Source organism: Candida jiufengensis (assembly GCF_024610255.1).
Source record: "Candida jiufengensis strain CBS 10846 chromosome Unknown scaffold5, whole genome shotgun sequence".
Taxonomy (NCBI): Eukaryota; Fungi; Ascomycota; class Pichiomycetes; order Serinales; family Debaryomycetaceae; genus Lodderomyces; species Lodderomyces jiufengensis.
In genome coordinates, this window is record NW_026261558.1 from 1,127,090 (window position 1) to 1,151,233 (window position 24,144).

At 28.0% G+C, this 24,144-nt stretch overlaps 12 protein-coding genes across 12 annotated transcripts; 7 read left to right on the top strand and 5 right to left on the bottom strand. All coding sequences in view use genetic code 12, as the record gives it.

The window, feature by feature from the left end:
* Positions 1-30: 30 nt before the first annotated feature.
* On the bottom strand, positions 31-669 carry KGF54_001900 (uncharacterized protein; the record flags this gene model as incomplete). The annotated part of the gene is made up of 1 exon (XM_051762321.1): positions 31-669. One exon carries the CDS (start codon positions 667-669, stop codon positions 31-33), a length of 639 nt encoding a protein of 212 aa, XP_051621438.1.
* Positions 670-908: 239 nt separating this feature from the next.
* On the bottom strand, positions 909-1,856 carry KGF54_001901 (uncharacterized protein; the record flags this gene model as incomplete). The annotated part of the gene is made up of 1 exon (XM_051762322.1): positions 909-1,856. The coding sequence occupies one exon, from the start codon at positions 1,854-1,856 to the stop codon at positions 909-911; it is 948 nt and encodes a 315-aa protein (XP_051621439.1).
* Positions 1,857-2,459: 603 nt separating this feature from the next.
* PGA38 (Pga38p) lies at positions 2,460-3,815 on the top strand (the record flags this gene model as incomplete). Its single annotated transcript, XM_051762323.1, has 1 exon — positions 2,460-3,815. One exon carries the CDS (start codon positions 2,460-2,462, stop codon positions 3,813-3,815), a length of 1,356 nt encoding a protein of 451 aa, XP_051621440.1.
* A 118-nt stretch (positions 3,816-3,933) lies between these two features.
* Positions 3,934-7,911, bottom strand: KGF54_001903 (cleavage/polyadenylation factor CFT1; the record flags this gene model as incomplete). Its single annotated transcript, XM_051762324.1, has 1 exon — positions 3,934-7,911. The coding sequence occupies one exon, from the start codon at positions 7,909-7,911 to the stop codon at positions 3,934-3,936; it is 3,978 nt and encodes a 1,325-aa protein (XP_051621441.1).
* A 141-nt stretch (positions 7,912-8,052) lies between these two features.
* KGF54_001904 (mannose-ethanolamine phosphotransferase) lies at positions 8,053-8,787 on the top strand (the record flags this gene model as incomplete). Its single annotated transcript, XM_051762325.1, has 1 exon — positions 8,053-8,787. One exon carries the CDS (start codon positions 8,053-8,055, stop codon positions 8,785-8,787), a length of 735 nt encoding a protein of 244 aa, XP_051621442.1.
* An 885-nt stretch (positions 8,788-9,672) lies between these two features.
* AHP1 (thioredoxin peroxidase) lies at positions 9,673-10,212 on the top strand (the record flags this gene model as incomplete). Its single annotated transcript, XM_051762326.1, has 1 exon — positions 9,673-10,212. The coding sequence occupies one exon, from the start codon at positions 9,673-9,675 to the stop codon at positions 10,210-10,212; it is 540 nt and encodes a 179-aa protein (XP_051621443.1).
* A 1,272-nt stretch (positions 10,213-11,484) lies between these two features.
* KGF54_001906 (uncharacterized protein) lies at positions 11,485-13,287 on the top strand (the record flags this gene model as incomplete). The annotated part of the gene is made up of 1 exon (XM_051762327.1): positions 11,485-13,287. The coding sequence occupies one exon, from the start codon at positions 11,485-11,487 to the stop codon at positions 13,285-13,287; it is 1,803 nt and encodes a 600-aa protein (XP_051621444.1).
* Positions 13,288-13,955: 668 nt separating this feature from the next.
* On the bottom strand, positions 13,956-14,561 carry PGA62 (Pga62p; the record flags this gene model as incomplete). The annotated part of the gene is made up of 1 exon (XM_051762328.1): positions 13,956-14,561. The coding sequence occupies one exon, from the start codon at positions 14,559-14,561 to the stop codon at positions 13,956-13,958; it is 606 nt and encodes a 201-aa protein (XP_051621445.1).
* A 3,682-nt stretch (positions 14,562-18,243) lies between these two features.
* On the top strand, positions 18,244-20,148 carry KGF54_001908 (Zn(2+) transporter; the record flags this gene model as incomplete). Its single annotated transcript, XM_051762329.1, has 1 exon — positions 18,244-20,148. The coding sequence occupies one exon, from the start codon at positions 18,244-18,246 to the stop codon at positions 20,146-20,148; it is 1,905 nt and encodes a 634-aa protein (XP_051621446.1).
* Positions 20,149-20,673: 525 nt separating this feature from the next.
* ARG8 (acetylornithine transaminase) lies at positions 20,674-22,041 on the top strand (the record flags this gene model as incomplete). The annotated part of the gene is made up of 1 exon (XM_051762330.1): positions 20,674-22,041. The coding sequence occupies one exon, from the start codon at positions 20,674-20,676 to the stop codon at positions 22,039-22,041; it is 1,368 nt and encodes a 455-aa protein (XP_051621447.1).
* A 412-nt stretch (positions 22,042-22,453) lies between these two features.
* PPG1 (putative serine/threonine-protein kinase) lies at positions 22,454-23,587 on the top strand (the record flags this gene model as incomplete). The annotated part of the gene is made up of 1 exon (XM_051762332.1): positions 22,454-23,587. The coding sequence occupies one exon, from the start codon at positions 22,454-22,456 to the stop codon at positions 23,585-23,587; it is 1,134 nt and encodes a 377-aa protein (XP_051621448.1).
* Positions 23,588-23,707: 120 nt separating this feature from the next.
* KGF54_001911 (ubiquitin-like protein) lies at positions 23,708-24,063 on the bottom strand (the record flags this gene model as incomplete). Its single annotated transcript, XM_051762333.1, has 2 exons — positions 23,708-23,920; positions 24,052-24,063. The coding sequence occupies 2 exons, from the start codon at positions 24,061-24,063 to the stop codon at positions 23,708-23,710; spliced, it is 225 nt and encodes a 74-aa protein (XP_051621449.1).
* Positions 24,064-24,144: the final 81 nt, after the last annotated feature.

The following is a 24,144-nucleotide window of genomic DNA, read 5'->3' on the forward strand; positions in this document are numbered from 1 at the left end:
TGTATATATATATTCACCTATAAACTAATACTATACCGGTAATTCAAATTTTTTTCCTTTTAATACTTTATTATAATAAATATAAAAAAAATCTGAATAAACAGCAGTTTGTAAAAGTCCTGATAAAATTGAAACATAATCTAAATGACCTTCAGCAAAATATCTATAAATCCAATTTGGAATATATAAAGCTCTGTATAACCCCAAGGCAAAAATATAATGAGTAGTGATATTTTCTGCTTCACCCGTTCTTTGTAAAATATATAATTGTGGTAATATAGCAACTGCTTCAAGCCATAAACTAAAACTCCATATTATTTCACCTGGTGTATATTTATGTGTAAAAATTAAACTTGCAATAAGTGCTCCACCTACCAAATATCTAACCGGGAAAGTATCAACATGATTTGTAATAGATTTTTGATATTTATAAATCATTACATAAACAGTATAAATCGAACTTGTTATGAAAATAATCTTGAGTAAAGTATTATATAATGAATAAAATTTTGTAAATAAATTAAGATATCTTGTTATAAATACAACAACATATAATGCTTGAGTTTTTAATGATATACCATTTATTGATCTATTTGTTTCAATTGCATATAATAGTATAAATATACTAGCTAAATGTGAAAGATCACCAAAGAATCTAAAAATATTCATCTTGGAGTTGTCAGTTTATTTTTAAATAGTAATTGTTAGACAAGTTGATTTAGATATTGAATCAATTGATGAATATATGAATAATTGATTAGTTGTTGAATAAATACAAACACTATCTTTAATAAAAAATTAAAAAATATAACGAGAAATTGAAACTTTAATTTTCAACACGTCAATTTTCCAAAAATAGTTTTATATACAGGATTGGTATATAATTTACCACAACTGCTTAATTTGAGCTATAATTCTATATGTTCTAATATATCATCATCTTCTTCATTATCTATAACTTCATTATTTAGACCTTGTAGTTTACTTAATCCCGATACTTGTTGTACTTTATTATCTTTTTCTTTGGCATTTTTCATAAATTTTTCATCAAACCAAACGTTTTCAGAATCATTTATAGTATCAATAAATTTTTTCAATTGAGCTTCATTTAATTCATTATTTTTCATGTAGTTTTGTGAATTTGTATTTAAAGTTTGAAACAGTCCATTTCTCGAATAAACAGCACTTGGAAAATTGCTAACATCAAAATATTGTAAAATTGAAGAATCTTCTAATTCGTCAGAATATATTACTGTTATGTCAAGGTGTGGATAAATCAATGCTAAATTTTGTATGAAATGTGCTGGATATTGTATGTCTTTCCAGTCACTTAGGAAAGAAGTTGTAAATATTATTAATTGATCATTGGCTTTAATAAGTGTTGTACTCAAGTCATTAAATTTTTGTAATTTTGATTCGAAATTATCAAAATTTGGCTGTATTGATACATGATGTTCGATATAGGTAATCAAGGTTTGTAATTCTCGATTGTATTCAAATGATTCGATTTTTTTGGTTGAATAATCCAATAATTTTATAGATGGGTAGTGTTGGATTTTGAATAACTGACTTAATTTTTTATTGCTTCTAGCATTGGTTTTCAAAATTTGAAATCTGGAACTTGACTTGCTATTATGGTTGTATAAAACACTTAAATTTTCAAAAATTGGATCAAATTGCTGACAAAATTTACAAGAATCTGAATAAAAATATATTAGCGAAAAAACCAGTTTCTCCAATGTTTGTTGTATTATTGAATCATCAAATTCCTTGATATATTCTCTTTGGGGTATAGTGGAGCAGACAAATTTTAGTATGAATATAGTAAATGTGAAAAGTAAGGCATTTAGTCTCATGACTTGCAATTGTTATGCTTAAAATTTAGATTTAGTGATGTAATTATAAAAGTGGGGGAATACGAAATGAGTATCATGCAACAAAATACAATGTAAATCTCTGGATTCGTATATTTTTATCGCAGTTTGATTGTCATTTGGATAGCAAGATGGTCGTAATTCGTAATGCTCTAAGCTTCTATTCTATTATGTTTGACGTATCTCGGTATAATTTTTATTTTTTTAATTTTTTTCTTTCTTAATTTAATTTTTCCGAAGCCGCGCATATTACCAAATCTGGTTGTTCCAGCCAGTTTGAGTTTTTGCAATCAAAACAGATCGCATACCAGCCATGTTTCAAAATTTCATTTTAAATTTTAAACTTTATTATAACATGATCCACACGCGAATCACACGTCAATTTTAGATCTTGATTTAGACATAAGCAAGCACAAACTTTGATTGTTGCTATTAAGCTGGTTTTTGAAAATATGTGACAAACCTTCTATTGTTATCTTATGACAATCAAATTATAAATACCTACATGTCCTAGATTCTAGAAATAACAATTATTTTTCACTTTCTTTTTTTGGTTCATCAAACGTTCAAACAAACTTTTACAAAATGAAAGGAATTTTTTCATTAAGTGTTTTAATATCAACTACTTTTGCATTATCAGAGGTTGCAACAATAAGGTCAACCACTATATCAACTTATTCATCATGTTCTTCCACAGCTTCAAATATTCCAGTATTACCAAAACTGTCTTCAGTATTTTATGGTAATAGTTCAACATCATCTATTCAAGCAGGCTCAGAGCAAACTACATTTTATAGTTCAAGTTCTAAAAAACATCAAACGTCTTATGAATATGAAACAGACTATGAAACAGATTTATCTCAAGTTACTTATACCACATGTGATTCAAACGGACATTGTTATGTCACTACTGATTTAGAAAAATTAACAACTTATACAACCACTATAAATGGTATTTTAACTGTTGTCACAACTTTGGTACCTGTTGAATCAACCATCGAGTCAGCAACTCCAACATCATCAGCAGCCGCCAATCCAGGTCTGGTTACTTATTCTTCACCAATAATTGCTACTTCAACTTCAACTTTAACTACAATTAAAGGTTCAATAAAGGTTTCACCATCTGCTAAAGAATCATTTTCAAGCACTGTCGTAGCACCAGCTAAATCAGCATCTACTAAAGATTCATCTCCAAGCAGTATTGCAGGACCAGCTAAATCGGTTACTTTATCAGCTAATGGAATTGATTCAACAGTAACAGACGTTAAATCAACATTATTAACAATTACTACATGCTCACAAGGTTCATGTTCAATTGCAGAAAAAACAACAGGTTATAAAGTTTATTCTTCAGATAATACTGTTTACACAACTTATTGTCCATTACCTTCACAAGAATCTTCATCAGTTGCACCAGTACCTTTATCATCAACTAACGGAGCAGGATCAGATCATACTGAATATTCTACTAAAATTATCACAGTCACATCATGTAGTGAGAACAAATGTTCTGAAGTATCAAAAGAAACCACAGGTGTTAAGATTATTAGTAACATCAATACAGTTTATACAACTTATTGCCCAATTAGTGAAATTCCACAATCATCATCTTCAGCTTCACTTGAACTAAAACCACAAGAAACAGTAAAAAGTTCACAACCTTCTGCAGCTTCAATTAAATCAGAGCCACAAGAAACAGTAAAAAATACAATTGCCGTAGAATCTAAAGTTCCAGTCACAATTAATGTTATTACTGATAATATAGTGACTCAAACTCCAACTATAGAACAAGTTTCTCAAGAAACTTCACAAGTTCAATCAAGCTCAAATACTGTTGATTCTTATAGTATAACTACTTATGAGGGTGGTGTTGCTCTTGCTGGAACTTTTGGTGCTGGTGGGTTTATGGCAGCTTTGATTTCATTCTTATTATTCATATGATAAACATAAAGACAATTTTTCGGTATTCAATATTTAATGTGTATTTTAATTTGTAATATTATATAATATAAAGATAGAGTGAACTAATATCGTAGATAAAATCAAAACTTTTATTGACCTATAAATCCTCTAAAGAATATTCTAACTCGATGATATCTTTCCAAATTTCTTGAGTTGAACCTTTAACATTAATTTTTGTAGCCAAATTCTTTTGTCTATCAAGATTTAATTTGGTAAAATCTTTTATCAAGCTATAATCTAAAATTGGTCTACTATTCATTTCATTATCTTTCATAACCAAAGATCCAAATCTATGTAATCTTGGATTTAACCCACAAAAGTGGTACTCTTTATCCAGTAATTGTTGTTGTAATATATACATTCTTCTATATGTGGATTCATTTAATGCGAAAACATTATAAAAAGATCCATCTAAGGTTGAACCCAAAATTTGATAATTTCCAGAATCTCCCTTTGGAATTGATCTCATACATGTCGATGTTGAGCTAATTTCAAATGATGCTTTATTCAACAAGATTGTACCATTGATTGATGAAGGATCATCAGGATCATATTGTATTAAATGCAATACATTATTATTATCAGCAACCAAAATGTAAATTTCTTCATCGTTTACAATAAAATCAGCACTTTCTACATTCAAATGTTGAGTATCTTTACCCAACATGACCATTCTAAAAGGTTCTGCTTCAAATCCCACCAACCAAACACTTTTCAAAGGATCTCCCAACATTAATAAATTACCAAAACTTTTAGCTTCCGAAACATATACCGGAGTATCTAAAAATGCAACTGGGACTACACCATCATCTTGTAAATCACGTACAATAATCTTTTGACCTTGTGCGACTAAGAATCTTCCACTTAAATCACATATATTGGTTACAGCACCTCTTGTATCTTCTTGAAAAATTTCTTTAAATTTGTGGTTTGTTTCCGGTTTACCAGGCTCAGGTATAATATCAATAATTTCATAAATCTTAAAAGAACCATTTGCAGCTAAATCTTCCATTCTTAATTTCCCAGTACCTATTACAATATACTCCTTTTTAGATTTAATTTTTTTAACTGATGATCCAACATCTAAAATCATTGATTGTACAGTCATTCCAACTTCATTATCTTGCAATTCAATCGTATCAATTACGGTCCAATTATATGGGGAAACTAATTTTATTGATCCTTTAAACGAAGTGGCAGAAGGTTTGTCTTTATAAGCACCAACTATAGTTTTACCTTCTTCATCGATACAATCATATGGTATTTCTTTAAATGTAGAAACAATATACATATCTGATTGCTCATGATATGTAACAGATTTGATCAGCTCTCCCATATGTACATGTTTAATTGGTAGGTTGAATTCATAATTATAATCCAACGACAATTGACAAATTCTAGCATTTTGTTTATCATCTAAAAAGATCAACCCATTTTTGATTTTGGAATCAGAAAATGCGGAAATTGATACAGCTGGGATTTTGGAAACTTGGAAGATTCTCGGTATGGAGTGACAATTTTTCATCACAAGAAATGGTATTAGCCCGGTAACGAATATACATGTAAAGCCATTTAAATTTGGGAAATAAACAAGTCTTCTTTCAATCATTGTCCCAGCATTGAATGCGTTTTCAGGAGCACCAGTGATTTTTAAATCTTTTTCCTTTTTAAATACATAATTCTCACCATCAAAAAACAACTTGTACAAAAATACCTCACCACCAATTGTAAGTATTGTTAAATATTCTTCTTTGTGATCATTATCTCCAAGATCATTTAGTATAACTTGTTTGATAAATGGATCTGGCGGTGCTTGATTTATATCAAAGAAACTCAATTCCAAATGATCACTGAATTTTGAAACATCATTTAATTGAAAGCATTTTTCATTATGATGTCTATTAAATGCAACTATTCTATTATCACCAGTAACTAAGATAAAGATTTTTTGCTTTTGAGATTTAGGTGGTTCTGCTTTTTGAGTGATGGTGGTAATTGAATTATATCTTCTTTTCCTTGAATTTGTTAGAAGCTCAACATTTTTCAGTACAGCATTTAATAAATGAGAGCTTGTGATATAACCTGTGGTGATAATTGTATCCTCTAATAATTTGGGAATACTAATTTTGGAATATGATTCGTTGTAAGTATTTATGGAAAAAATCATAACATCACCACTTGCCAAAAAAATCATTAATAATTCATCACGTAATGTACTACTCAAAATTTCATCATTTTTGATTTCCTCATTTAAATTCAATCTTACTTTAAATTTAGAATCAAATAACAATATCTGTTTTGGTGTGATTTGTAAAATAAATTTCCCATTATTTAATTCATGAACATTGATTGTTAATTCATCATTTATAAAATCTTTTGATTTCATTCTAGTATACAGTTTTTCAATTTGAAAAATTTCAGATTTTGCATTTATGTCATCTGAAGTAATTAAAAATTTCTGATTTAAATTCCACATACGGTTGACTTGTGAAAACGATAATGAAGATGAGATGTCTAATTGTATAGTTGGCGTTATAATATTTAATTTACCTTGATCATGAGATCCGGAATTACTTATAATCAGTACTTCGTTATAACTTGGATTAGGTAAATTGCATTTAAATTTCTCTCGAGAACATAACCCCAATGTGAAGGACGAAATTGGACTATTATTCACCAATTTATCTTGAATGACAAATTCAATATGGGACTTTCTAAGTACTTTTTGTTGCTCTTCTTCTTCTTCCTCTTTATATAAATCATCGTCATCAGAATCTTCTTTCGGTTCCTCTTCTTCTTCCTCCTCGGTTTCGATCACTTTTAAAGAGTTTTTGTACTTTACTTGAACCAAGGGACTATCACCATTCATATTTGCAAAAAATAATAGATTTTTGTCCAAAGAAGCGACCTCACCTGGGTATGTTAGCTTAATGTTGTTATACATCTTTTTATCAACAGGCTCCAAAAACACTTTTTTTATTGATTTACCATCTAATTCAAAATTTATAAAATAAAAGTCTCCGTGATTTGTCACCAACAAAACTCTATGATCATCGGGGATTGGTACAACACAACAATCTTCCAATTTTAAGTTTAAAGTTGATTGATCTTGATAATTTTTAGTAGATGATGTAATTAAAGATGTGAATTGGTTTACTGCAATACGTTTTACTAATCCACTATTATCAACATGTAATATTTCATTACACCCAATTAATAAACATCCATTCAATGGTTGTGGTAATGATATTATTCTATCAACATCATATGGTAAATTATCTATTTTGAAAACTGGCAAAGTTGATTTTGATTCTAAATCTAAAGTCAATAATGTTAATTGGATGTTATCCTTTGTTTTCATTAAATTTCCCGCCCACGCATGTGTCCTTTGTGATAGTATTGCTATAGTAGGATCTCGATAATTATGTAAGAATTGCATGTCCACTACTGTATCAATAGAAGAATCTAAATTCAGGGCATCTAGTATGAAACTCGCATCGTAAAATTGATTGATCTCCTCTTTTGAATTCCCATTAGTTTTTGGTTCATCTTCGTCTTCTTCAATATCGTCATCATCATCATCATCATAGTCTTCATTATCTATACCTTCAAATGGTAAAAAGCATAGCAAATTTTTATATCGAAGACATGAAACTGAATTATAAGTAGGTTCCAAGATTAACTCTGATATTCCTAATTCTTCAAATGTTGAATTTTGAATACAATTTTCATAATAATGTAGTGACACGGTTGATATAGAATGTGCTTGATGATTCCATTTAATTATTGAATATTTGGCATATTTGGTTGATACCAAAACATAATCTAAGTCTGGTGATTCTGATGTTCTTATAGATTTAAGATCAGTTATAGTTCCTTGTAATTTAAATTGTTCAATCAATTTTAGTCTATATTGTGGTTTGTTGGTTGTAGATTGTTTTAATAAGATCGTTTCAAATATTTGGAGTATAGATCCCTTTGCGAGTATTAAATTCTTGGTTGTAGGTGATATAAAATTACAACCTATACAACTCGTTATCCTCGAAGGATCTATGAATTCTTGATAGGCATCCATTTTAGGATGAATTTATATTTGGTTGTAAAATTAATAAAATCAAAATTTCAAATCGTATTTGATTTTTAATGAAATCTCGTAAATTGAAATCAAGTTAAAAAATAATTATCAACTTTAAATCAGTTACTTACCAATTCAAGAATGAAAAGAGGATCTATACAATTAGAAAAAGAATATGATAGACCGAAACCGATGAAGAAGACTGTATCATTCAGACAAGACGTCAATGGAGTCTCACCACATCAATCACATCAACAAAATACAGAAACCACAGCAGTTGTTCCACGTTTAAAAAATTCAATTATAACAATACCTATACAAAATATACTTATAATTTGGGTTATGTTTTATTATGGAATTACGGAAGATGTTGAAGGAGTGATGTTTAAAACGTTTTTAACAAGCTTACCAATACATGCTATTTACAATTATATATTGGCTACTAATGTTGTTAAGAAATCCAAAAATGATAATAAACCTTTGCTTGTGGTATCTAGTATTTTGGTTAGTTTACTATTATCAATACCAATGTTTTTTATCATAATATTAATGGGAGCTCCAGTTTATAAATATTCATTAAAAACTTTTACATTATCATTACATTTATCACAATTGATTTTCAATCCTTTATTAATATTATATTCATTAAATTTTAATCAATCTAAAAAATTATTTGATGAAGAACATGTATATTATACGATTTTTAGTCATCCAATCTTATCTCAAGTTTTAATGACTTTAGCTGGTTGTTGGTTAGGTGTAATTCCAATCCCATTGGATTGGGATAGACCATGGCAACAATGGCCAATTACTTTATTGGTTGGGGCTTATCTATTTGCAATCATTGGAAATGTGATAAGTAAACTATTCAGCTAAATGTACATATTCCTTACTGTTCAATTCTGATTGTAGTATTTGTAATTTTTTTTCTATATGCAATAGGAAATTAAAAGGGACTTGGATTTTCAAACAAAGACAACTACATGGTTTTTGTTGTATTTAAAATGGGGGAGCTCGTCAAATTATGCAAATGCCAATTTAAAGGTAATAAAGGGTAAGAATGTCGAGCGAACAAGCGAAAGCCAGTCACTTTAATTTATACTGTACGGTTATGTAATTGGTGTTTTAAAATAAGGTAAAGTAATTAAAGTTTGTTGACGGTCAAATTTAGAATTAAATCGACATTTCAACGGATCATTGTAATCCTGAGTTATAAACGACTAAAACTATTGTCTCGTTGAAAGTCCGAAAGTAATTTCAAGTTTGTCAAAATGATGTATTATTTTGTCAATTTCTAGTGCCAATTGCAATTGTACAACAACTTGTTATTAATTAAGTCATACTACCAATTTTTCAACAAACAATACCACGTCTAGTACTATTTTGACACATTGCATTAATTGTGAATCGCGGAACGGAAACAACTAATACTGTTTGATCGGTGCGATTTTTTATTTATCCAATAGGGATTTAGTGGGGTTTTGCAACTTAACTGGAAAGAAGTTTTTAGAATTGCTCTTAAATTGTACAGACTAAATAATTTGAATTTTCCCCTTTTAAATTTATATGATTAATTCTATGATTAAATAAGCTAATAACTATTATACTTATATTTTCACCCCTGAACCCACGTTATAATTTGTAATTAAAACTATTTCACCAAAGAATATAAATAGGTCATAATTCTTTCAAAATACCATTTCTTTTATAATTTTGTTCAGTCGAGAATCTTCATAAAGCCAACATAATCATATATATAAGATGTCAGTAAACGATCAATTCCCTACAAATATTCCATTGAAATATGTACCTGTTGATAAAAATCACTTGAAAATTTTACAAGCGGGTGAACCAAAAACATTAGATTTAAAATCTGAATTTAAAGACTCAACAGTTGTTATTAGCGGATACCCTGGTGCTTTTACAAAAGTATGCCTGGCCAGTCACTTACCTGATTATATTAAGCATATCAAGCAATTTAAAGATAAAGGCGTTAAGAATATCATATTTTTGTCTGTTAACGATCCATTTGTTAATGCAGCATTTGGAAAAGCATTATTCAAAGATGCAGGTGTTGATGATGAAGACAACTATGTAATATTTGCAACTGACCCAGAAGGTAAGCTTTCAAAAGAATTGAGTGAAGATTCAGTCATGGATTTGAGCTCAGCTGGTATGGGATTAAGATTACAAAGATATGCAGCAATTGTTGAAAATGGAATTATTAAATACTTAGGAAACGAAAGTGAAGGTAATTTCACCGAAATTTCAAGTGCTGAAAATTTATTAAAGAAATTATAAATTGTTTATATAAATATATTACGAGTGAATAAATACAAGGTTGAAACTTTTTTTGTAATAACTAAGAATTTTCCTCTTATTTTTAGAATTTTTCTCCCTTTACATGCACTAGCCACAATTTTACGAGGTTTTTAAAATCTGCAATAGCGACAAATATGAAATATATGACGATCGATGGAATATACCTTAAACTTGGCCATTATGGACTCAACACCTATTGTTTATTCTATAATCTCAATTGGTTCAGTAAGGTTCCACCAAGAATATTACATATAATCATTTCAGAAATGGTTTAAAAGATGTTTCGGTCAAAATCCTCACAATCGTCCACTACTGCAAATCTTGCGAAAGCTCATTTCCTTCCACTCATTGCACATCAGCAACTAATTGTATGTGGTAGTCACTATCAAGAAGTTATAAATTGAATTATCAAAATGATTCGTATAAAAATTTTGAATATCAAATTCTAGGAAACAATATTATAACAACAAATTTCGAAGTTTCTGAAGAAGAAGATGATAGCCAATTCACTTGTAATTTCTAATTACGGCCACTAGCTCAAATTTTAGGAGATGAAGATTCAAATCTTTCTTGGATCTTCTGAGAACCTGATTTATCGTTGTAAATCTCACAAAAGGTAATTGATCAGTAAATTTGACGCAAACCAAATTTAAAATCTTTTGTCAATAAGTTGATGTATCTCTTAATAAACGCTGTTTCTTGAAATTCATCTCAGGAAAAGTGATTGGCTAGACTTTTGAACCATTAATAGTTAGTCATGCTTTATATATGACCAAGTTTTAATTCCGTTTTGTTCTTAAGTAGCTGAAACTTTACTTTTTTTATTTTTGAAATTTTCTAATTTTTTAATTATAAGAGACTCTTTTCAGCAAAACTACTACTTTGCTTTCATATAAACCTGATTAACGAAAATCATTGAGAGCGAAGATTAATTCTAATTAGAAAGTAAATTTTCACGTCAGCTAAACAAATTGTGGATGTGAAGTAATTTATTGTATGCTTCAATCTGGCTTATCAAGGGCGAACTCGCTAATCCTATTATCTAATCTAACAGGCTTTAGTCAGTCTGTCGTATTGAGTTATCCTGTGAGAAATACTAGAGCTTGATCAATCAAATTTCAGGATTCATTAGTTTGTAAAGTGATTCTACATTGATTAATTTTAAAAAACGCGTTTTGAAAAAAAAAAAAATAAAGGACATTAAGATTTTTTTTGACACGAAAACGTAATTAAATAAATCAGTTCTGAACAATGTCAACTTTTAAAAAACCTCTGGGATTCCCAATGATACCCAGGTATACCGGAAATTCAGATGATGAAAATTCAATTAATATAAGAAGAATAGTTGGTAAATCAAATCCACTACGATCACCAGATCATTTTACTAATTATCAAAACAACGGGATATCACAAAATCGTACAACACTACATTCACCATATAAAGATCTTAATTTTCGAAATAAATCAGATATAGAAAATGAAATATCAATGACTATAAATAATATAGATAATAATGATTTGGAGAAAGAAATTGATGAAATAGATTTAAATAAATCTTACTTGAAATATTTAAATTCAAATTTTGATTATAGTAATACTGACAATTATGTGGAAGAATATGATAAAGATTATATATTTAGTGATGGAGATGAAACATTCAATGGTGAGTTCAGTGAAGATGAAGAATTTGACGATGATGAAGATCATGAGGGACACAATTTTGGAAAAGAGCCAAAATTTTATGATCAAGAAGATGGTGAAGAATTGGAAACTCCTACTGTTTTTGAACAAATTAATAACGCAAAACAGGAGTCTTTAAGGCCAACAAATACATCAAAAAGCAATTATGAATTTACAAAATCACTTTTACTAAGATTTAATTTAATTTTTATCATTACATTTCTGTTAACAATTACTTTCTTTTTTATTAAAGATGGGTCACAACTTTTCAACTTCAACTTATTGGAGAAAAGGAAAATATCAACTAGACTCAATTATCTCGAAGATTTATTAAATAATCAAAATTTTGAAATTGAATCAAAATTTTCAAAATTAGAGACAAGTATAGAGAAAATAAAATCTGGATCAAATTCAGCTGAATTAATTCCAGTTAGTCTAAAACATGGTCAATTACAAGTATCTCCAGAATTTCATCAATATTTATATCAGTTTATGGAGAATTACCAGAAGTCAAATGAACAGATTGAATCACCAATAAATCCTAATTTAGATAGTATAAATGATCTAATTACAAAATCAGTTGAATCGGTAAAATCAGAAATTGAATCAAAGTTAGAATCTAAACTCAGTGATTTAAATTTATTCAATGATACTATTTCAACTAAAAATCCTATAATATTAAATACAATAATTGAATCCATTTTGCAAAATTCAAATTATATAAACTATGCAGATTTTAATAATGGAGCAAGAATTTTAGGATTTTTAACATCGACGAAAAATAAATCTGATATAGTCAAGAAAATGTTTTTAGGTTGGTTAGATTTATTCAGTTCAAATGTAAATCAAGAAGATAATGCAAATCATGTTATAATAGATGATGACATTACATGGAAAGGTGGTGATGAAATTGGGATCAGACTCAGTAAATCTATTATACCTACAGATATAGTAATAGAACTAAAATCTAGTGATAATTCAAAATTGAATTGTGAGTTTGGATTTAAACCAAAAACCAAGACAGATTTTGATAACTTGAAATATCCAATTATAAATTCAACAAATATAAATACATCAAAGTTTAAATTCATAAAAGAATCAACTTTGAAACCAGGAATAAATCATATAAAATTACCACTAAGATTTTTAAATTATCAGATATTTGGTAAGGATTTATATTTCAAATTTTCAACAAATGTAAATCTAAAAAATATAAAAATCTATGGTGTAAATGAATTAAATATAGATAAATTGGATTTAAACATAAAGAAATTGATCAACGATGATGATGATACTAGAGAAGAGGAAATGAAGGATGTAAATGTAAAGCAAGAATTGCCTATTCATGATTTAAATGATGATATTTATTTGTAAAATTAATTGTAATATATAATGTATTGATGTCATTTTGACAAAAAGTTATTCGAAAATTGATTTTCAATTCTTTAAACTACACTTTATCCCATTCAAAATACGAGAGCATCAGTACATTTATTTGCCCTGGGTAATAACACTTTACTGACACTTTCCGATCAAGGTTTGTGCAAATTAATCCCTGTATATAAGAAACTCTGGAACTGATCCAATTTAAGGGGTATTTAATTTAAAAAAACTTCCTCCACAAGAGTTATTCAAAATCTACAAGTTCCAACTATTAACGAAAACAAAATTAATGTATTAAATTTATACCAATTGAACTTTCAAAGATAAAGCAATTAAAATGAAAATAATCTAACAAAAAATATAGTAGCATTATATCATACAGAAAACCATTTCATACCAATACCCCATTTAAAAGTTGTATCAGCTAAAATTATTCACCATTATTTTTTATAATAATAATAAACCAAAAAAAAATATAAAAAAGTTCCTCCTTTTCCTTCCTTGTTGATTCACAGAAAACCGAATTAAATATTCACAAATAAATCTTGTAAATTGAATTAAGAATTATTTATTAAAAATTAAGATGCAACAATAAAAACAATAAATATTAAATTTTTAAAAATTAAATAAAACAAATTATTTATTAATTTATTTTAAATTTAAATGAAAGCACCTAAAGCTAATAAACCGGCTAAGGCTGGGACAGCTTTAGCAGCTGAACCTTCAACAACAGTTGGAGCTGGTGATGGAGCAGCAGATGATTCAGCAGCAACGGTTGATTTTGAAACAACAGTGGTTTCAGAAGCAGCTGGTGATGATTCAGCGGCAACAGTGGTAGCTGGAGCTGGAGCATGAGTTTCTGGTGAAACAGCTGGTTTACCAGCTTCAGTTGATGGTAATGGACAGTAAGTAGTGTAGGTAGTATGAACATCTGTCAAAGTGGTTAATCCAGTAAGAACCTCTTTGGTTGTGCATTTATCTTCTGAGCAGCTAGTAATTGTAGCAGTGACGGTTTCAATTTCTTTGACAGTTGATGCTGGGACTGGAGCTTCAGTAGTTGGTAATGGACAGTAAGTGGTGTAAGTAGTATCAACTTCAGTGACGGTAGTGACTCCGGTTTCGATTGTTTTTTCAACGCAAGAATTTAATGAGCAAGATGTGATGGTTATAATTTTGGTTGAGATATCTGTTACGGTACTATTTGACCATGAAGCTAAAGCTGAACCTGAAACAGCTGATAATAAAGCGACTTTTGAGAATTGCATTGTAATAATTAAGCGAATGAATGAGTTTAATGAACTTAATTAAGAAAAAAAGAGAAAAAGAAGAAGAATATAAAAATCGGAATTATTTGTGATATTTATATTTTCAGTTGATTGCAAAATTAGAAAAAAAATTTTGTTTGAAAAAAAAGAAAAAAAATACTTAAATTTAGTTTACTTAATGAAAAACCTAAATAGAGTAACAATAACAAATTAATTAAGTAAATAGTAAATAATAAACAATAGAAAATAAGCTAAATAAACAAAGTAGCAGTAATATAAAGTACAAATAAGCAATAAAAAACTGTAGATACGGCAAAAATAGAATTTGCAAATCCTTTTATTGCAGTGTTTTTTTTTTTTTGGTAGTGGTTTTGTGTAAGATAGTAATTTAATGAGATAAAAGATCTTTTTATTGATTAAACTAATATACATTAACATGAGTTCAGTCAATTTAATAATTACTAATTTATGCAAAATTGTAAACGCTGTCTTCTGTAAAATCACTCACTAGCTCGTTTTTTTTCAATTTCAATTTGGCATATTATTTTAGGGAAGTATAAGTCAAATAAGAACAAAAATCAGAGAGCTTCATGAACAATACTCTTAATAACCGAAAAAAAATTTCAAAGTGATATCTCCGTTTTAATGCCTTTTCTTCAATAAGAAATATCAAAACAAACTCAATAAAAAGTGTTACTCAAACTAATACTAGCATAATTACAACCCCCACTAACTAATAAATTACTAATTGAACATATGAAATATTTTGTAGTTAATCACAAAATTCAATATTATTGTTTTTAATATTATCAAATTAGATTAAATACTTAAATTTTTTAATAGATCTTTTCCTTTTGTACTAAGATTGATCAATTTTTGTACCACTTCCTTCTACTTAATTCCCCAAATGTATCCAAATGTATTTGGCACAATCGGACATTAGAGTTTGTTTATTAAATGAAATTTTGTTTGGTGCCAATGGGTTTTCAATTTCAATTTTCCATATGCAAATAGGTGAATAAAAACTCGGTAGTTAATAAATAATTTAGTACTATATAAAATAGATTTTTTTTAAGTTGCGCTTTTGTGTAGCTAAGAAAAATTAAACTTTTTTAGTTGATCAATAAAATCTTTTTAATAAATTGAGAAAAAAAGAAGGGGTCTAATTTATTGAAATAAATTAAGCAAGATAGTAGTGAACTATTGATATAAAAAACTTACCTTTTGATCTACTTCCAAATAATTATCTGGAACTGAAACAACTCCTCATGAAAAAAGCTTTAAAAAATTCTGATTTTAATTTTAATAAGAAGTTATTTTCATTTTGAAATATTATACAAGTATTTCATAAAACATTTTTTTATTTTTAACTTGCTATTAAGCTGTTAATTCATTTATTATTTAGTTTTTATGCCATCACTCAACTACATAAAATTTTTCGTGCATATTTATAAAATGCTACGCATTGAATTATCTCTCTTTCATTCCAAATATTCTCGAGGCAAACTGGATTAAATAATTTTTATCTAGTTTCTTTTCTTTTTTTACTTCGGTTTTCTCTGTCAACTTCGTAATAAAATAAAGATTATGAGAGTAGTAAATTAAGAAATTTGCAGAAGAAAAATGCAGGTATTGTATTATTGTATCGTTCATGAACTTAAATATATGTAAGGTAAGTGAATTGACATTGTACCTTGAGATTAACTCTAAAGTTAATAGTTCAATCACTGAACTTGTTAACTACTCAAATTCAAATTTGATGTATTTCTATATTTGTATCTAAAAATAGATTCTCCAAGAAATTTTTATTAAATAGCGAATATTTTGATAAAATATCTCAACCCATTTGAGTAAACATGTGACCCTTTTGAAATTTCCTACCTATACATTATGCATAGCAAACGTTTGTTTCAATTAAAATAATATAATATTTATAAAATAAAACAAAAAAATGAAATATAATATTTTGACATCAAAAATGTTGGAAAATAATTTGAGAAACAAAGAGAAAAAACTTATTGATTATCTTTCTCATCAATAAAGCACTCGATTGCTCATTCAATATCTATTTAGTAATATAGTAACAAAATCAAGAGAACAATTTAGTAGAATCAGAATACATTTAGTAAATTTTAGTAAATATTAAATGCTAAAATACATAAATTGAATTTAATAATTATTACATAAAAAAAAAATTAAGATCTACAGTAATATTTATTATTATTATGGTACTGTATATAAATAAGATTATTTTTAAGACAAGAAAAAAATATGAATTGTGAAACAAATTAAAATTTATTTTAAAATGTATTCCGCTTTTAATTTTCAATAGATTTTATAGGAAACAAAAACAAAAATAATCGTTCAATAATGTTTGCAAATTGTTATGAGCGGATACTTGGATGATTATTACAATAATTTTTTAATTTGTTCTTTATTGTTCGACAAATTTCTAGTATTTATCAGTAATTTACCTAAACAAGCCTGACCTACCCTTTTCACTAACATTATATTATTAAATGGAGTTCATTGGGAATTTAAGAAGCAAGTATTATGAAGGACTAATTTCTTTTTTTCTTCAACAGTACAAACTTAGGTACAATTTGCTGCAATGTAAGTATGTTATTTGTCAAGATTTTCGACGTAATTTTTTACTCTTCTTACTCTACAATAAATTGTTTTGGTTTTTGCTTAAATTAATAAAAATCAGATTTTATTTGGAGAATTGGATATTTACTCCAGTTTCAAGACTAAATTTTGTTGAATTTAACATTTTGTTCAATCTTTTCTCATGGATAAGATAAGGAGATTAAAATGATTTACGCACTTTTCATTCTAGTCAAATTTTTTGTCCAATTTGGAAGAAATTCGATCAATTTAGATCTCGTTAATCCCCTTTCTTCAAAATTATTTAATCACATGAAAAGCCTGATATTATTATTATTTTTACAACTTAAATATTGAGGTAAAGATTTGGTTGTTAAGCATTAAAATTTAATTAAAAGGTTCGTCGGATATTTTAAATTTTTAATAACTTCCACCGCTTTCCAACCCGCTTTTACAAAATGGTACAAAAGTAACACAAATTCTATAATTTCCGTCCGTCTAAGCCATTTTGTAGAATATATTGTTCGTCGCTTAAGGCAAATTGTGAAAATTTGATTTTGTTACTATCCACTAAGAATATTTTGCACAATAATTTCATTAAAGTTGATTGCGAAAGCACAATTATTACTATAACTATTGAACAAAAACAACATTATTGCTTTCTTGTTTTTAAGGTTTAGCGAGATCTTAAATTAATTCTTGATTTCGTTTTGAAATTTAAAAATTTGTGAGCTATGTCGGTTTCTTTTAGTTGTCGTGACTTTTCTACATTGTCATGAACTATTTTTGTCTATTGTACACTACTAATAGATCTATAAATACTATTTCAATAATAAATGAAATACAACTTTGCGGAGACTTGAACTGATAATTGGAGTATAATATCTTGATCACGAGTATTTTCAATCCTAATCACTTTAAAGGAATTGTTTATTCTTACTCAATGTTTCATTTATGCTGTCAAAAGCTACCAAATACTACTCTTTTTGCGTAATATTCAGATTGAAGTATTTTTTAGTTCAAGATATCAAACGCGTTTTGCATAACCACCATAGCATATATGAAATCAATTTAAATGAATAATCTACGGAATAGTCTGGAGATTCTGGATGATAACTCAGACATTTTTAAACAATCTATTCCCATAATAATTGAAGATGATAATATTGAAACATCAAATAATCAAAATGAAACATCATCAAACCGCAAAGATTTGAGTTTTTTATCTAGTGCTAATTTCTCAACAGATTCTCTAGGAGATGGTACAACTACAACACCAAATATTGATAAACACAGCTTCAATCAAAATGTATTTCAATTTTCGAATACTCCAATGAGCCCACCAACTCCAAGAAGATATTCAAATTCGTCATTAACAAACTCACCAATACTAGCACCACCATCATCAGCACCAAATAATTCTCAATTTGGGGGTACTCTACCTACCAGGACAAGACCCAAGTCAGCATTCTTAATGGACTCTTTTAATTCTATTTCAGAAGATGGAACAGAAAATAAAGTGTTTAATTTCAATAATACAGCAAGATCAAGAAATTCAGTAACCATGGACTCGGTACTAAATTATACAAGTACTAACAGATCACCATCGCCATCAAGGTCCACATCACCAGTAAGACTAAATAAAAATTACAGATCCAAATCACCAGTCAGAAGATCATCATCACCTAAAAAAATATCAAACCCTTTTAATTTCCAATCACAAGAAATGTTCATGAACAATAATGGATCAAATCATTCATTACAAGTGAAACCAGCTCATAGAAAAGGTCATAAGTACAAACATTCATCAGTTTCAATGAATTTATTTCAAGAACCACCACCAATAAGTATAACCGATAATCAATTAAAATCTATACCTGACCTGTATCCTATACCAAATTATAAAGAAGCATTGTCATCAATAACAAAACATCAAAAATTTAGACTAATATGGGCTAGTTTCCATGTAGCATTATCAATATTAGTATTTGTTGTCGGATTTAAATTCAAAATAAGTTCATTATCAACAGTTGCTCATTTAGTATTTTATGATGCATTAGGTTCATTTTTTATAGCTTTGGTTGATATAATGTCTAATTTTGAAGTATGGAATAATTCATCGATTGCTTATCCTTTTGGTTTAGAACGTATTGAAGTTTTAGTAAGTTTTGCGTTAAGTGCTTCTTTAGTGATGTTAAGTTTTGATTTGTTTAGTCATTTTATTGAAGAATTTGTTTTGTCCGTAGTGTCTCATGATGATCATCAAGATCATGAACATTTATCACATCATATTCATGATGAACTGGATGGGTCAAGCAAAAATTGGATAGCTTACCAATCAATTTTAATGATTACTTTGGCAGTTTCATTAATCTCGTCAAATTTAATTTTAGCGTATGATAAAATCAATGAATTACTAACATCAAAAACTGAAAGAACTGCAAACCCTTTTAGTCCAGTTGAAAAGAAAAGTTCACAACTACTAAAATTTATCAAAATATGGAAAAATTACCCTACACATTTAATCACAATTACTTATGTCATATTTTTAATGATTGTACCATTAATTCCCGAAAGCTTTGTGAAAAATTTGGCATATGATATAAACAAATGTGCAACAAGTTTAGTAGCTTGTCTAATTTTATATAATGGTTGGAATTTAGTTAAATCACTAGGTGGAATTTTACTTTGTTCATTCCCATTTTCAGATTATCAATATGACTTATTAATATCCAAAATTAATCAACAAATATTATCATTAGAATTTTTCAAACAAAATTTTACAATTGAGAAATTATTTATAACAAAGTTCAATTATAAATTATATGTCATTGGAGTTAGTCTACAAATGAAAGGTGCTGATTCAGATGAAGAAATAAGAATGAGATTTGAAGTCAATAGAATCATTGAAAATGAAGTTCAACAATTAGATAATTCAAATTCAAGATGCAATTGTACAATTGATATAAATAGAATTTAAATAAACCTTTTTTTTTATCTTTTTTTTTTCTTTTTGATTTCGACATGTATATTTAAACTTTCTATATACTATGTAGTTCACTTTTAGTGACTGAAATATCAGAGATTTTATGTTGTCAAAATTTAGTTTGCTTATTGAAAGAAAGTTGTAGAATGCTAATTGTACAATTAGTACCTACTAAAAAACAACATTTCTGAAATTTAATTAAATTTGGAGTGTTTTGGTCTTGGGAGTTTTTATGTAAATACGTGGTGTGGTTATTCATGTTAATCATATTTAAGCCAGTCTAATTCCCTCCCTCGATCTGTTCTGTAGATTATGTCGTCGAAGTTGGATTTTTTAAATACTTATTGATTAACCTGAAATGATATCTAGTGGTACAAAATCTAAATTAAGTAATTTTATTGAGTCAAATTTCTTAACCGCGAGATGTAAAGAATTTTCAAATAATTTTTCAATTTCTTCTTTAACTTTAACCAACCAAATAAGAATTAAAATACCCTTAGATTCATACATATTCTCACGATGTTAAGATCAGTAACGATAAAAAATACTTTAAGGTGTATAAAGCCTCAACACGCTCTCAACACATCATTTAAATTCTATTCATCCACTTCAATCAAAAAATTTGAAAATATACCAGATGCAAATGATGACTCACATACAGGACAGTTTGTTAATACAGTTTCTGAACCATATACGGTAACAACATATGCACGTCCTAAGCTAGTTTTAACTCATGGTAAAGGTTCATACATATATGATTTAGAGGATCGTAAATATATCGATTTCACAGCAGGTATAGCGGTAACATGTCTAGGACATTCAAATGAAGCCATAACTGAAATATTACAAGATCAATCCACCAAGCTATTACATTGTTCAAACTTATATTATAATTTACCAGCTGGAGAATTAGCAAATAAATTAGTCAACAAAACAAAAGAATTTGATGGATTACATGATGCATCAAGAGTGTTTTTATGTAATTCAGGAACTGAAGCAAATGAAGCAGCTATGAAATTTGCAAGAAAATATGGTAAATCTCATGGTGGTGATTCTAAAACTGAATTTATAACTTTTGAAAATTCATTTCATGGTAGATCAATGGGTGCTTTGTCAATAACTCCAAATCCAAAATATCAAGCACCTTTTGCTCCTTTAATCCCAGGTGTTAATATTGCAAAACCAAATGATATAGAAAGCGTTAAAAATTTAATTTCAAAAGATAAAACTTGTGCTGTTATAATAGAACCAATACAAGGTGAAGGAGGTGTAAATACAATTGATGAATCCTTTTTGATAGAATTAAGAAAATTATGTGATGAAAATAATGTATTATTGATATATGACGAAATCCAATGTGGGTTAGGTAGATCTGGAAAATTATGGGCTCATTCTCATTTACCAAAAGAAGCTCATCCAGATATTGTAACAATGGCTAAAGCATTAGGTAATGGATTTCCTATTGGAGCTACAATGATTACTGAAAAAGTTGAAAACGTTTTATCTGTTGGGGATCATGGAACTACTTATGGTGGTAATCCTTTAGGTGCAAGAATTGGATCATATGTAGTTGATGAAATTGCAAATGAAGAATTTTTAAATAAAGTAAATGAAAAATCAGACAGATTTCTTAAAAAATTAAATAAAATAGCTGAAACACATCCTGAAAAAATTTTGAAAGTCAAAGGTAAAGGTTTATTATTAGGTTTACAATTTAAAGAAAATGTTGAAATAAATAAAATAGTTGTTTGTTGTAGAGAAAATGGTCTTTTGGTAATAACTGCAGGTATGAATACTATTAGATTAGTCCCAGCATTAAACATACCAAATGAAGTTATTGATGAAGGTTTAAATATTTTAGAACATTGTATAAATAAAAATTTATAGAATTTATAAATTAGAAAAGTACTTTATAACTTACCTCTTAAGATAACCTATTACCACTTAAGTAATTAATTGTTATCTTTAACTCTGATAAAAAATTATTTTATTATTGTCTCAAATTTTTAAGAGAGAAAAGTGAAAGAAATTTATAAAATCTTAAACCTTAAAAAAGTAAAAAATAACGTCTTTCGAAAAAGAAATTAATTTTGAAAAGTATTCAACAATATCCATATAACAGTAGATCAAGACGAAATCAAAACGACAACTAGTATCACCAAAAGAACTTTCCCTGTCTTGGTTCCCAACAAAACTTGATTCACCTAAAAAAATCAGCTTCCGCAAAATTCTTTTCCTCAAAAACAACAATATCATCAACTCTTATTATCACCTCCACCGCCCAATATTTGAATGATTTATGACAATACCTTTCAATATCCCCATATCAGATCTAGACTATTGTCTAGAACAATTATTAGAACATAAACCACCAAAAATACTACCACCAGAGACTATTCAACAATTATGTCACATGCTAAAAACAGAATTATTATCAGTTCCTAATATCATATCATTACAATCCCCAATTTCAGTTGTTGGAGATATTCACGGTCAATATCATGACTTATTAGAAATTTTTCAAATAGGAGGATCACCTCCACATACAAATTATTTATTTTTAGGAGATTATGTTGATAGAGGTTATTATTCAGTTGAAACAATATCATTATTATTAGTCTTAAAACTACGATATCCTAATAGAATTAATTTAATAAGAGGTAATCATGAATCAAGGACCATTACTACAAATTATGGTTTTTATACCGAAGTTTTAAATAAATATAATGGATCAGCTGATGTATGGTCATATATAACAGATTTATTTGATTATTTACCTTTAGGTGCTACAATAGATGGTACCATATTTGCATGTCATGGTGGCTTATCACCAAGTTGTCAACAACTAGATCAAATAAGAGCAATAGATAGATTTAGAGAAATTCCTCATGATGGAATTATGGCAGATTTAGTATGGTCTGACCCAGATGTTGAAATATCAGATTTTAAATTAAGTCCAAGAGGTGCTGGTTACCTTTTTGGTAGTGATATAATGAATAAATTTTGTAAAGAAAATAACTTAGTTCAAATGATTAGAGCCCATCAATTATGTAATGAAGGTTATACAAGTTATTGGAATGGGAAATGTTTAACTGTTTGGTCAGCTCCAAATTATTGTTATAGATGTGGTAATAAAGCTAGTGTATTGGAAATACTATATACAAATTATGAAGCTAACGGCACCAAATCCAGCACCAAAGAAAATTCAATCGATTATAGAACTAAATCACAAATTGAACAAGGAGTTTTACCTGGACAATTTTTTAATATATTTGAAGCATCAAAAGAAAATGATGAAGATACATCAAATGGTAAAAGTGTTAATGGAATTAATTTTTCTGATATTTCAATTAATGGTAATATTGAAACTGATTTTTTTGCAGGATATTTTCAAGAACGTCCAAAACGTAAACATGTCGAATATTTTTTATAAATCTTGCTTTCATGAGTTAATGATATTCTTTCAACTACTGTATTACTTATAAATTTTATGATTTTGTATTATATATCTCAATTTAATATTTAATTTATTTCAATTTATTATTATAACTCTCTAACCATAATATAACTCAAAATTAAATCCATCGTGTATCTCATAATCATCTAGTGATATATGATCTTTATATATTTGATGACCTTTCTTTAGTATGATTTTATCATATGGTGTACCTATTTGTAATGATAATACTTTCTTCAAATCTTCAATTGTATCTGTCGGTAAACATTTGACTTTTATCTTTTTACCTAATCTATCATTAGCTTGAACCTCGATCATAGTTGTACGGCTCTGCTCTATTAGTTGTCAATCTTTTGGTGGTAATGTAATGTTAGCAAGGATTTGATTTTCACAACCAAAAAAAAATTCCTCACAATAAATTTATTTCATAGTTATCGTACCTTTTTAATCATATTTTCAGATCTTATCATATAATACCACTACAAATAAGTCATCAATCGATCCTTACTATTCATTAATTCATATATGACTAT